This window comes from Ovis aries, chromosome 15 (genome assembly GCF_016772045.2).
Source record: "Ovis aries strain OAR_USU_Benz2616 breed Rambouillet chromosome 15, ARS-UI_Ramb_v3.0, whole genome shotgun sequence".
Taxonomy (NCBI): Eukaryota; Metazoa; Chordata; class Mammalia; order Artiodactyla; family Bovidae; genus Ovis; species Ovis aries.
The window spans coordinates 57,737,952-57,752,793 of NC_056068.1; the positions used below are offsets into that span (position 1 = coordinate 57,737,952).

Consider the following 14,842-nt stretch of genomic DNA (forward strand, 5'->3'; position numbering starts at 1 on the left):
CACCACCCCCCAAAAAACAGGTTGTGTTTTACTCTTATCTTATTATGGAAGTTATCACCTGGATATGCCCGGGAAATGCACACGCAAAATGAATGATTAAAGTATATGATGAAGTGAACCCTGAAATGAACTTTAAGTATCTTCTTCAGAAATGTGTGTTTCCTTCCGTTCTTTACATTGTTCTGCTTGTGAGTCTGCTCCATATGAACAGAGTTCTCTGCATATTCCTCTGCTAGCTCACTGTACTCTCAGATTTCACCACAGGGCTTCTGATAATGGACTGATGATGGCCCAAGTATGCAGCATAGGTGACTTAACATTAAGTTGCCTTTGTTGCTGATCCTGATTTGATGCCTCAGTTTTAGTGACTGAGCCAGTTCTAATAAATTACATTGCTAACTATTCTTTCAAGCCTGAATCTCTTTCCATATCCATGTCTAAGATCTCAGTTCCTTCATTGGTAAATGATTTGTTCTTCTAGGAAAAATCTAGGTCCACTTTTATAATGTGTAGGGTAATCTATCCTTGGTTCCCAGGTGGCTCAGTGGTAAACAATCTGCCTGACAACAGGAGATACAAGTTTGATCCCTGGGTTGGGAAGATCCCCTGGAGATGGAAATGACAACCCACTCCATTATTCTTGCCTGGGAAATCCCATGGACAGAGAAGCCTGGCAGGCTATAGTCTATGGGGTCACAAAAGAGCTGGGCACAACTTAGCTACTAAGCAACAACACAACAGATCTATCCTTAACTCCTATCATTAAACTATGCAATTAGAGGAATGATGAGGTTCCATGTTCAATTCTAAATCAAATACAGAATGTGTAGTAGCTACTCTTAAATCACCAGCCTCAGTATGTACTAGAGTCCTTTATAATAAGACAGACCCAGAGTTGTAATCTAAGTACAGATGACTTGCCAGTCAAGATTGCCAATATTTATCATAGTCAAAGCCTCAAAAATGGCTTCCAGCAACCAGGGTATTATTGACACACTATTGCTAAGTGCCTTTATTTTCTTGGGGTTGGACTGTAGAATCCTTCTCATGTAACATGTGCTTTGAGTTACAAGCAACACTGTATTTACATCCTAGGGATCCTAAAGTAATGACAAATGATGACAATGATTTAAACAAATTCTGTATTTGTAGTTATGGCTAAATGTACTGGTTTCGCTCTGCTTTTGTGAATATTGTGATCCTCTCTGGCCAGTTCACATTTTTTTGTTACTTGTAATATAACACTTGTAAAATACATATGCAGAAATACTAAGAATCCAAAATTTGAATAGAAGAAAAGGGAGGAAGGGAAGGAAGAGAGAGGACCTGAGGAAGTGGGGGAGGGAGAAAGGAAAGAAAAAAGTGAGCATGGAATTGTTTATCCAGGAAAATTAACCTCATTATTGTTGCATATGTGAAATAATGCCCCAGGGTCTGAAGTTAAGATTAAGTTTTCGACAGTTGGTTGGTAAACTTTTAGATGATTTCTTCACTCTGAGAATAATCCAACTCTAGAAACATAATTGATTGAGCATCAGAAAACTCTGCCTTAAACACATGACTTCCTTTGTGGTGTTGCCTCATGGTACATTATCTCCCCACATGATATTTTTATACTTGTATATGATTATGGTGAGAATTATATTTTTCTTACTTACTCTTTGTCAAGCCTAAAATTATCATAATGTTAGTGCTAAACACTTATGTTTGAGGGCATCCAAGAATGCAAACATCTCCTATAAGATGTTATTTTTTTAAAAATATATATATTAGCTTTAAGTAGGCTAGGGCTATACTTTAGTCTACTTTGCCAACAAAGGTCTGTATACTCAAAGCTATGGTTTTTCCAGTAGTCATGTTTGGATGTGAGAGTTGGACCATAAAGAAGGCTGAGCACTGAAAAATTGATACTTTTGAACTGTGGTGTTAGAGAAGACTCTTGAGAGTCCCTTGGACTGCAAGGAGATCAAACCAGTCAATCCTAAAGAAATCAATCCTGGATATTCATTGGAAGGACTGATCCTGAAGCTGAAGTTCCAATAGTTTGGCCACCTGATACAAAGAACTGACTCATTTGAAAAGACCCCAATGCTGGGAAAGTTTGAAGGCAGGAAAAAAAAGGGGATGACAGAGGATGAGATGATTGGATGGCATCACTGACTCAATGGACCTGAGTTTGAGCAAGCTCTGGGAAATGGTGAAGGACAGGGAAGCCTGACATGCTGCAGTCATGGGGTTGCAGAGTCAGACATGACTGAGCAACCAAACAACAGGGCTCTAATGCCTAAGGAATTAAGACTTGGCAGTAGTGATTTGTTTGAGGCTTTTGCTGCAGTGTGAAGAAGATGCCTGTAGTTCAGGATAATAACTTGATCCTGGTTGTAGAAAATAGTAGGTTAGAAATTGTACTAGATCTATAATAATTAACAAAACAAAATCACACAGTACAATATGGAGGAAACAGACTTAGTAGTCACGTACAACAGTTTTAGATAGTATAAGTCAACAGTGTGAAACCAATTCTAAAGTCATTTTGATCTTGAGCTGTGTTAATATCATAACTAGAACAAAAGAGGCAAGAATTTATTTCATGCTGATCATTATGGAGTTCAGATTGAGGGACATGGTCAACTGGGACACGTTTAGAAATGAGTAGCTAGCATGGTCAGAGAAGGCGATGGCACCCCACTCCAGTACTCTTGCCTGGAAAATCCCATGGACGGAGGAGCCTGGTAGGCTGCAGTCCATGGGGTCGCTAAGAGTCAGACATGACTGAGCGACTTCACTTTCCCTTTTCACTTTCACGCATTGGAGAAGGAAATGGCAATCCACTCCAGTGTTCTTGCCTGGAGAATCCCAGGGACAGGGGAGCCTGGTGGGCTACCGTCTATGGGGTCGCACAGAGTCGGACACTACTGAAGCAACTTAGCAGCAGCAGCATCTAGCATGGTAAAAGACCTTTTGTATGGAAAATAGCAGAAGACACGAGGTGTATGATGTAGAGAAATGAGCACCTGAGGAGCATGATAGCTATGATGTTTTCCATTGCAAGTAAAAGAAAAATCAAACTGGTTTTAAATAACAAAAGTAATTTATGAGCTAACTCGAAAGTTCAGAGACAAGTTGGATTTTAGGTGAGGTCAGTCTAATGGCCTGTTTAATCTTTCTCTCTGCTTTGTAGAGTTTTGCCAAATTGGCTTCAACCCTCTCTATATCTTGAGTCAAGATATCTGCTGTCAATGATCAGGGCTATGTGCTTTTTCATATTAAGTGAGAGTCTGAAAAAAAAACATTTTTCTTCCCATAGCTCATTGGAAGAAAAGAATTTTCTTCCCTCAAATCCCTGGGAAATATCTCTTGTACCTTACTGGCCAGAGTTGTGACACTTGCCAATCTTAGAATAAATTATAGGGCCATAGGGTCAAGTGTGCCAATTAGCTTATCAGGAGAAATAAACCAGTTGGAGATACACACACACACACACACACACACACACGTCTCAAGGAATTGACTGGCATTATGGGAAAATGGTAGGGTAGGCCAACAGACTAGAAACTCTGATGAGAGATAATACTATAGTCTTGTGACTAAATTTCTTTTTCCTCTGGAAACCTCATTTTTTGCTCTCAAGGATTTTCGTCTGATTGGATGATGCGTATCTATATTACAGAAAGTAATATCCTTTATTCTGTCCATGGGATTTCCCAGGTAAGAATATTGGAGTGGGCTGCCATGCCCTCCTCCAGAGGATCTTTCAGACCCAGGGATTGAACATCAGCTTCTCCTGCATTGGAGGCAGATTCTTTACCACTGAGCCACCAAGGAAGCCCATCCTTTACTTAGATGGAACTGATTTTAATGGTAGCCACATCTAAAGAAACCTGTACAGTGTTTTATTAAATCATCAGGTACTTTTGCCAAGCCAAGTTGACATATAAACCAGCATCAATATGATCAGTCTCTCCCAAAATACACGGGACCTCAAAAAAAATTTTGAGGTCCTGTTGGAACAGAGTCTTCCCTAGTGGCTCAGATGGTAAGCATCTATCTGCCTGCAGTGCAGGAGACCCAGGTTCGATCCCTGGGTTGGAAAGATTCCTTGAAGAAAAGAATGGCAAACCACTCCAGGATTCTTGTCTGGAGAATTCCATGGACAGGAGTTTGGAGGGCCACAGTCCATGGGGTTGCAAAGAGTCGAACATGACTGAGAGACTCACACTTTCATTTTCTGTAACAGAGAGACTGGCAACTCAGAGGCAGCCAACAAATATCACTGCAATAGCTAACAATAGATGTGTAAGAGGCTGCCATGGTTTTTAATTGTTTTCCATGGGCTGATACCTGGGACAAAAGTTATAGAAATAGTGAGGCAGCAGCTGTCAACTTAACTAAAAAACAACTGACCAAAACAAAACAACAAACAGTAGTGAGTTTTTATTACTGGGAATGTTCAAACACAGGCTAAGTGACCGTGATGTAAGCCATAAAGTTTAAACCAAGAATACACCCAGATATATTCTTGACATCTGGGGCAAACTGGAAGAACTGTGAATAGCCTAACCCCAAGTTCCCTACCCCACTGTGCTTCCACTGAGAAGGCTCCTAACCAAACAACACTCCTTATCGAAGGGATCAGGCATAATACCTGCTTATCCCCGATTAGCAGGTTTCGGTTCCCTTCCAGCCCATGGGATTATTCACACAAGCCAACACATTCATTTGTGGGCATGTGGCACTCCACTCTCTTGATACTATAACATCTGCTTCCCAAAGCCGCTGCCAGTCCACTCTGTTCCAGAATGTAGCACCTGTGTAGCTGCATTTGGTGTCCTCCTCCCCTGAGCTGTGAATGGATGTGATTAATAAGCTGTCAATCTCATCTGTCCACTGTTGAGTGTCGAGTGTTTGCTTGACCATTTTCATAATCTTAGAATGGAAATCCCTTCCTCACCAATGGGATGAATGAAAAATGATTAAATGAGTCTCCTCCCTACTCTGCCCCCCAGCAGTGATGGTGGAAAGGGAAAAGATTGAAACATCAGTTAAATAATTGGAATAAGTGATTTGTGAGTAGCTGTCCGATCCCAAGATTCTACTATTTCTGTTTTCGATGCTAGTATTAGCATTACTTTTATATTTTCCAAATACAGAAGTAGCAGTTTGTTTGTCTCTCTTCTCTTAGCACCCATTGGGTTGTTTTGCAAATTATTTATACATCTTTTCGTGTCAACTGAAAGCTCAGACAGCCATGCCTTATTAGTCTTTGTATACCTCAGAATAGCATAATGTTTGACACATAGCAGATATTCAGTGAATATTTGGTGAGTGAATTTGAAAATCATTTTCTCCATTGAAATTTGAGAAAAATATTGCCAATGAGCTGTGAAATTCTCCTTAAACAACATCACATATAAGTAAATCTAATAAATATGAATTCCCAACACTGTTGAATTCCACACTTACTCCACACACCTGTAGATGGAAGAATGAGGTCTTGGGAGTGTTGACCTTTTTTTTTTTGCCCTTCTCTTTCCCCTTCCAAAATGCGTGCCAGTTGCCCTTGGGCTTCTGTAGAACCCTGAAGGCAGCATCTCACTTTGTGTAGGAAGGAGAATTAATATAGTTGTAAGGTGATCCCAGCTCCTTGCCTGTCTGTTGATTCTGAATGTTCCATTCACTTCAAAATCCCTGCTGAGAGCTAAAACATAATTTCTGCAAGAAGGCATTTATTTTAGCCATAGTTTCAGTCTTCAAGTGTGCAGCTGCATAGCTCCTCTATCCTGAATTATGTGAAGAATATGGAGAAAGTTAAAATGGTTGTCTTGAAGATGTTTGACCTTTTTTCTTTTTTATTACATACTATATTTAAATTTATTTACTAGGATAAATTTATTTTTCCAGCTTTATTGAGATAGTAATTATATAGCGACACATAACACAGTATATAGTTTAGAGTGTCCAGCACAATGATTTGATTTACATATATTATGAAATGATTTCCACGTTGTGTAGCTAACACCCATCATCTCATAAATACAAGAGAAATACACATAAATACAACTTTCATAAATACTACACATAAATAAGTATTAACTATCATCATCATGTTGTCCATTACATCCCTAGTACTTATTTATCCATAAGTTTGTACCTTTTGACCACCTTCCCATTTCCTCACCCACCACCTCTAGAAACCACAAGTCTGCTCTCTGTTTTTTACGAGCATAGTTCCCCTTCACCCTGCCCCCCCTCAAGATTTCACATATAAATGAGATCATAGAGTGTTTGTCTTTCTCTGACTTTGCATAATGCTGCAATCCATCTTGTCACAAATGGCAAGATTTTCTTTTTTATGGCTGAAGAATAATATATGTATACATATATGTGTGTAGATTTATAAATACATACATATGTATCTCAAGTTTTCTATCCACTCTCCCTTTGATGGACACTTAGGATGTTTTAATGTCTTGACTATTGTAAATAATACCGTGATGAATATGAAGGTGTGCTGATATCAGTCCAACATAGTGTTTTTATTTCTTTTGGATATATTCCCAGAAATGGAATTGCTAGATAATATGGTAGTTCTATTTTTAATCTTTCGAGGAACCTACATACTGTTTTCCATAGTCCCTGTACCAGTTTCCACTTCCACAAACACTGCACAAGGGTTTGTTCCTTTGATGGAATGGCATATGTTTCCCAGCCCATAGGTTTAAGAACCTTATTTTCTTTTTTTTTACGAAAAAAATAAAAGGACTGGTCTGACAAGGGAATTTTTCTAATTCATTAACTTCTATATCTTCACACAGGTGTAAATAAATTGTGTTCATTAGCAGGAATAAATTTATGTTAACCCACCTCTGATGTTGAAACCAAAGATACAATTTCCTTATCCAAATGTCTTTATATAGTGCAGAGCATGTGACTGGCAGTTAGTAAATATATATTGGTTTAATAAGCTAATAATAGAGTGTGCACCTTTTCATTGATCCTGGGCCTTAAGAAAGACTTTAATATAACAGAAGTGTTTTTTCCATCTCCTGGTCTTATTCCCAGTAAACAGATCCGAGCCATCCTAGGCCAGTTCAGCCAGGCAGAAGCCTTACTAATGAAAGCTGGAGTACAGCCAGGGACTTTGGATGGAGTTCTTTTGGATCTTGGGTGTTCCTCCATGCAACTTGATACCCCTGAAAGAGGTTTTTCCCTTCGGAAGGATGGCCCCTTGGACATGAGAATGGATGGTGACAGGTGAGTATTGATAAAGCATTTTTCTCCTCACAGCAAAAAATCAATTTCTCAAAAAACATTCTGAATTTAATTTCCTTTTAAGACTGTAGAATTCCCATTACACGCCCACACCTAACACCATCCATACATAATAAATCAGTTTTGTTTGCTACTCATTATAGTCTTCAGTCTTTCACTAGATTTGGGATTCTAAAAGAAAAATCATTGCTGTCTTTAGACAAAATAGTGAAGAGGATAACTTTTGTATTGATTTTCTTTTTTACAGATACAATATGATCTTTTAGGCTTCTAATATTGATAAATCTGATTTAGAAACAATGGTTGCATTTTGGTGCAGACCCAACTATTCCTTTTGTGAAAAGTAAAAGGGACTATACTTAATCCATATTCTTTTGAATACTGCATAAAAGGCAAGATTCCAGAGGTCAGCAATTGTGTGTTTTGTCCAGTTTCTTGTACAGTCACAAAGATTTCAACCTTCTCTGGAGAATCTAAAATATATGGTACTGAATCAGACATAGTGCTATGTGTAAGACAGCTTTCCATTTCTTCTTCATTCCTCACCACCTTGGAATTACATTTGTTTTCCATCATTTAAACAGGTAATATATACTAAATAACCACAAAGAGGGTCACATTCTAGGAAAGCATGGGATAACTTCTTTTAAATCTAAATAATTATAAAAGCTTAGATTAGCACTTGTCTCTATGCCCAACTCTGGCCCAGGAACTGAATAGCCTGCATCTACAAAACAAGGCTTAAACATTTTTTTTTTCTCATTTTATGCAACCCCACCACCAAATTATGTATCATGGTCCATATATTTGGGAAGCTTACTTTCTAAAAAGAACATTAGACTTTCTCATATCTAGATTTATAAACTATTGAGTTACTAATCTGCAGTCCTAGACCTGCACAAACATTTGTACTGAAACATAGATTTTTCAGCATTTTTTCCAGTCTGTCAGAAGGACCTATATATGAGAAGTTTAATGTCCAATTTAAGTCAACAATGTAATATTGAGTTGACTTTGACTTTTGCCCCCCACAGACTTCTTCATCTCGTGGAAATTATTCACACATAGACTACATAGACTGTTGCCCATGTTTTGCTATGACCTGCTAACTTAGAGTGTGACCCATACTTGTTGGAACCTTTTTGTTCTGCACCTTATACCCTCTTTTGCACAAATTGGTGTTCATGGAATGAAGAATGTGATCATAAAACAAAATAATAAAAATCCTTTAAAGACCAGTGACTAATAGTAAAGGTCAAATATCTTCTCATGTTTGGAGATTGAGGTTGTTGGGCAGAGGTAATAAAATGTCAAGCAAATTTCTGCTGTTCCTGTGTCTTGCTAAGAATGCCTTCTAAAATACAATGAACAAAGATTTGAGTTAGTAGTAGTAAATCCCCATATTGTTAGTGTAAAATCATCATCCAACTGTAGTCTGTGAATCAAGAGTTTCTGAGGTTCTTCCCTAAGAACATGAAAACAAGCCCTTGAGAATTAAACTCTAAGTCAATATGTAATAGGTAAGAATAGTATTGAGCCAGTATATCTTGAAAAGCAGGATGGCTTCCAGGTAGATAGCATAGACTACTCAGATATGTTAACAGATCTGAAGGAATTACATGGCATTCAGAAAGGAGAAATTGGTTCACATGACTTCATAGAAAAAGGAAAGTTAGAGACGAAAATATGTTTAATGCTAATCTAAGTGGTATTATGGGAAGAGGGAGTCCAAGCCAATAAATCTGGCCAGTCAAATCCTAAAAGCAAAGCTGATATTTCCCTTCGCTGAAGATGGATACAAGAGGCTTTCTTAACCTGTTGCTATTTAACACTGAAATGTTATAGCATAGTTTATTCTGTACTGTCCCAAATTCAGCAATAGCTTTCAGATTATAATAAGTTTATATATAGAAGAAAGAAGTTCTGAGCTACAAGGACTTGTGGGTCTAGCTCTGCTGTCAGTTGGATTCTTCACTGTAAGGTAATGAATAGATTGCTACTTACATTACTATTTTCTTTCTCTCCTAAGTGTGGTAATTTGTAAGCAGGTGATCTCAGGAGGAATGACAAGATCTCGTAACTTTGAATTTGGAGGGAAAGGTTTTGTATCTTAGCTTCTCTACTATTTGAATGCCTGTTCTCAACAGTAAAGGATGCACCTGCAATGCAGAAGACGCAGGTTTTGCGAGGCTTACAGGCAGGATGGCTAGGCTCCCCAGGTGGAAGAAATAGGCTGCGAGTGTCTTAGACTGCACGTTTTCTTTCTCTCTCTCTCAAGCAGCAGGAGGAAACAAACTACAAGTGTCAGACATCTTTTCCCCCTTCTCTATACAAAACTTAAAGGTTTCTTTTAAACTTCTGTGTTGCCACTACCTGGTTCCACCTGAACTTTTCTCAAACCTTGAGGTAACCAATGCGTTTTTCTTATGGAAAGATTTTTCTTAAGCTATGTAATGAACTGTGTATTTGCTTGGAAATCTGCCTTTCTTCAAGATTCATGTCAGTTGTTTTAAGGGCCAGGATGACTCACCTTGTGCCAGTGCTATCTCAAAATGCATGTTGTGGGTGAGGGGCCTGGTGCCACTCTCAGTTTTGAGGCATTTCCTTTCTCCAATTAGCAGCTTGCTAATATCTGTGGTGTTGGAGAAGACTCTTAAGAGTCCCTTGGACTGCAGGGAGATCCAACCAGTCCATCCTAAAGGAGATCAGTCCTGGTTGTTCATTGGAAGGACTGATGCTGAAGCTGAAACTCCAATACTTTGGCCACCTCATGCAAAGAGTTGACTCATTGGAAAAGACCCTGATGCTGGGAGGGATTGGGGGTAGGAGGAGAAGGGGACGACAGAGGATGAGATGGCTGGATGGCACCACTGACTCGATGCACATGAGTTTGAGTGAACTCCGGGAGTTGGTGATGGACAGGGAGGCCTGGCGTGCTGGGATTCATGGGGTCGCAAAGAGTCAGACACGACTGAGCAACTGAACTGAACTGAACTGAATAGGTATATCACTTCTTGCTGTAAACTGGGAAGGGGGCGCTGTTTCTGCCCCCTTCTGATGTGTTTGTCAGAAGCTTTCTCTGTGTCTTTTATACTTTAATAACACTTTATTACACAAAAGCTCTGAACGATCAAGCCTCTTCACTGGCCCCTGATTGAATTCCTCTCCTCCAGAGGCCAAGAATCCTGGCGTCACTCACGGCTCCTAGCAACAATCTTTCACTTTGATCCTTGGGTTGGCAAGATCCCCTGGGGGAAATGGCAACCCACTCCACTATTCTTGCTAGGAAATTCCATGGACAGAGGAGCCTGGCGGGCTACAGTCCGTAGGGTTTCAAAAGAGTTGGACAGAGTGACTACACAACACAACATCTGAAACCTCCTAGCAGCCTGTCAGTTTTCCAGAATATTGTCCCTTTTGCCCCATTTATCTATGGAAACTTCTACACTGCTATTCAGTGTTATCATGACAGTAAAATAAAATTACTGAACCATATTTGAGCAAAATGCTCTTTTAATTTTTTAATTCAAAAATAGAAGGTTAAAGAAAAAAAAAAAACTACTAGGTACATCCATACTAATCGTAGGATTCTGCTGGTAGAACTGAACATATGTTCTATGGTAGAACTGGATATACCCTGTGAGTCTAAATTTATCATCACTAAGAAGATTCATTCTGACACTTGGTGGTTTGGGCAGTTGAATTAATAGCTAGGTAAAAATCTAACAGGAATTTTTTGGTTGGGCCAAGAATGACGTTTGGAAAATCTAGGAATAGAAAATCTCTAAAGGACAGTGCTGCACTCAATATGCCAGCAAATTTGGAAAACTCAGCAGTGGCCACAGGACTGGAAAAGGTCAGTTTTCATTCCAATCCCAAAGAAAGGCAATGCCAAAGAATGCTCAAACTACCACACAATTGCACTCATCTCACACGCTAGTAAAGTAATGCTCAAAATTCTCCAAGCCAGGCTTCAGCAATATGTGAACCATGAACTTCCAGATGTTCAAGCTGGTTTTAGAAAAGGCAGAGGAACCAGAGATCAAATGGCCAACATCCGCTGGATCATCGAAAAAAGCAAGAGAGTTCCAGAAAAACATCTATTTCTTCTTTATTGACTATGCCAAAGCCTTTGACTGTGTGAATCACAATAAACTCTGGAAAATTCTGAAAGAGATGGGAATACCAGACCACCTGACCTGCCTCTTGAGAAACGTATATGCAGGTCAGGAAGTTATAGTTAGAACTAGACATGGAACAACAGACTGGTTCCAAATAGGAAAAGGAGTACATCAAGGCTATGTATTGTCACCCTCCCTATTTAACTTCTATGCAGAGTACATCATGAGACATGCTGGGCTGGAAGAAGCACAAGCTGGAATCAAGATTTCTGGGAGAAATATCAATAACCTCAGATATGCAGATGACATCACCCTTATGGCAGAAAGTGAAGAGGAACTGAAAAGCCTCTTAATGAAAGTGAAGTGGAGAGTGAAAAAGTTGGCTTAAAGCTCAACATTCAGAAAACGAAGATCATGGCATCTGGTCCCATCACTTCATGGCAAATAGATGGGGAAACAGAGGAAACAGTGTCAGACTTTATTTATTTGGGCTCCAAAATCACTGTAGATGGTGACTGCAGCCATGAAATTAAAAGAGGCTTACTCCTTGGAAGGAAAGTTATGACCAACCTAGATAGCATATTCAAAAGCAGAGACCTTACTTTGCCAACAAAGTTCCATCTAGTCAAGGCTGTGGTTTTTCCAGTGGTCACACATGGATGTGAGAGTTGGACTGTGAAGAAAGCTGAGCGCCAAAGTATTGATGCTTTGAACTGTGGTGTTGGAGAAGACTCTTGAGAGTCCCTTGGACTGCAAGGAGATCCAACCAGTCCATTCTAAAGGAGATCAGTCCTGGGATTTCTTTGGAAGGAATAATGCTAAAGCTGAAACTCCAGTACTTTGGCCACCTCATGTGAAGAGTTGACTCACTGGAAAAGACTTTGATGCTGGGAGGGATTGAGGGCAGGAGGAGAAGGGGACGACGGAGGATGAGATAGCTGGATGGCATCACTGACTCGATAGACATGAGTCTGAGTAAACTCTGGAAGTTGGTGATGGACAGGGAGGCCTGACGTGCTGCAGTTCATGGGGTCACAAAGGTTCGGACACCACTAAGCAACTGAACTGAACTGAAAGGACAGTGACATTCATTGAGTTTCTCTGTGCCAGGCACTATGCTGTCTATTTCTTAAGTGCATGAACCCTTAGTTTTCTGAACAATTCTGTGAGATAAGCATTGTTACTTTCATTTTACAGGTTTGAATTGAGCCCCCAGTAGGTTCAAATACATAATATGAGTAGCACAGTTGTGATTCTAATTAAGGTTGATGTGACTCTACAGACTAAATATTTATCCTTAAAGCCATTATTGAAGGAGCAAAGCATGTTGGATGGAAATAGGCCACCTTACAGGATGTTCATTGATCTGGGGGTACCATGGCAGCCAGAAAAAAAGAATAGGGTCTGGAAAACAAGGTTACACACATGTGCACACAGAGAAGGAGAGAGAGAGATGGAGGTCATGGCGATATAGGGGACAAGCCAAGGACAACAATAAAAGTGTTTTCCTAGAGGCACTAGGTGTGTTAGCAAGGCTCAGTGTTGTTTTGGTGTTTTTTTTGTTTTTGTTTTTTGCAGTGTTATATTTATGGATGCAGGTATTTGTTGACAATCCCACTGTGATTAACAGGTCTTAAAACTACTTGATCTTCATTATTTAAAGTCATTACAGTATGGTACCAACTACCAATCCAACACAATAACTACAGGAGCAAGAACTGTACTATCAGCAAAGCTGTCTTTCTAATAATTAAGATCTCAGCTGACAATTATCATTTCTGACCCATTTCCCTAAAGTAAAGTATATTGGAATGACCTGACAAAGTGAATATTATTTCTTGTTACTATAATTTATTCTATTTGACCAGAGGTCAAATTGCTTCATCTCCTCCACCTGAAATTACCATATAGGCCTGTTTAGTGTTGTTTAACTATCAGATTTTACCCCATGGTGACTTTTGTCATGAGTGTGTACGCCACTATTGTTAACATTTTGAAGTAATATATGGTATTACTGTTAGGGTCATTCTGGTTTTTGTGAGGGAAACTGACCAGCAGCATCTTCTTATTTAGACTTTCTCAATTTAATTTGTACCCTCTTATAAGTAGTAGGTTACTTTACATCCTTAGGTTTAGTTAAGTTCCTGAGATACAGACTCATTTAATATCAGTCAGTAAGTCTTGTATCTTCTGTACTGAAATAAAAAATTCAAGCAGTAATTTAAATTTGAACAAACTAAATCTAAAATATTTTCCATTATTTTAGTTTAGGAGAAATCTTCATAAGCAATAATAACTTCTTTCTGAACCAAAGGCTAATAAAGTATTTTAACTTTCTGCTGCCCTGGACCTTATTGAATGTCCTACACAGTCCCACTTCCATAATCATGGGTATTTGAAATGAAAAATCTGTTTCATTTGTGTAAGATTTCAGTCTGTGACTTTAAACACTTCAGAAGCCTTCTTAGACTATGTGTGTATGCCTGACTTGATCTCAGTTCTGTGAAGTTTTACCTCTTATCAATGACAACTGACATCAGTGAACTAACTGACCCTTCTTGTGCGTAGGTACCCTGATATGCCCACCGCAGCTGATGTTGTGAACGCGTTAGATCAACAGGCACTTGCGTCCATCCTGAGAGCATACGGAGAGGAGAAGCACGCCAAGAAAATCGCTTCAGCAATTGTTCAGGCACGCGCCCTCTACCCCATCACTAGAACCCAGCAGCTTGCCAGCATTGTTGCAGGTACCCTCGTTAATTCTAAACAGTGTCTGAGAGAAGAAAAAATATATATACATATATGTGTGTATGTGTGTGTATGTATAAATCCCCTGAAGTCCCAAAGGGATTTATCTGTACTTGAAATCATGCAGGGTAGAATCTTGCCTATCCTTCTCTTATGCCAGCTTTTTTTGGTTTTATAAGCCTCTCCCCTCCAACACCTCTCTCCCACAAACAATTTTTAAAAATATACTGTAGTTTGCTGATTGGTTTAATAATAGAATTTTTTGTTTTTTGCATGAGGTGATTTATCATTTGTGCCTACCAAGGTGAAATGTGGAATGACAGGAGCAGAAGAATTTCTCGATCCATCACAGTAGTTGATAAGCATCCTGTATAAGATCTGACATTACCTCTCTTAGTTTCACATTTCTGCATTTTAATATTTTGGGCAAAAGGAGAATTGCATCTCCCAACTGCTAAAATAAAATCCAGTGACTCATACATCTATTCTAAACAACCAGCTAACAAAGAGTATGTGATGTATAGGTTATTCCACTTTGTGAATGCTAACTAAATCAGCCTGAGGGGGTTATTGAAACATTTCATCTTTTCTGCTCTTCGCCACTATAAACCTCTTGAACTTAAGTCTAGCTAGGAGGTGCTTTATTATAGCCTTTCTGTTTGAAGCCAAAGTTGTTTCACAGCTGTGTTCCATGATGAAAG

General features: G+C 39.2%; 1 protein-coding gene across 1 annotated transcript in view; it reads left to right on the forward strand.

Annotated features, from left to right (window-relative positions):
* METTL15 (methyltransferase 15, mitochondrial 12S rRNA N4-cytidine) overlaps nucleotides 1–14,842 on the forward strand; it is a 230,018-nt gene that overhangs the window by 175,422 nt on the left and 39,754 nt on the right. The window contains exons 4-5 of the mRNA XM_004016361.5: nucleotides 7,063–7,254; nucleotides 13,962–14,140. Coding sequence (XP_004016410.1) covers nucleotides 7,063–7,254; nucleotides 13,962–14,140 — 371 coding nt within the window. The remainder of the gene's footprint in view (nucleotides 1–7,062; nucleotides 7,255–13,961; nucleotides 14,141–14,842) is intronic.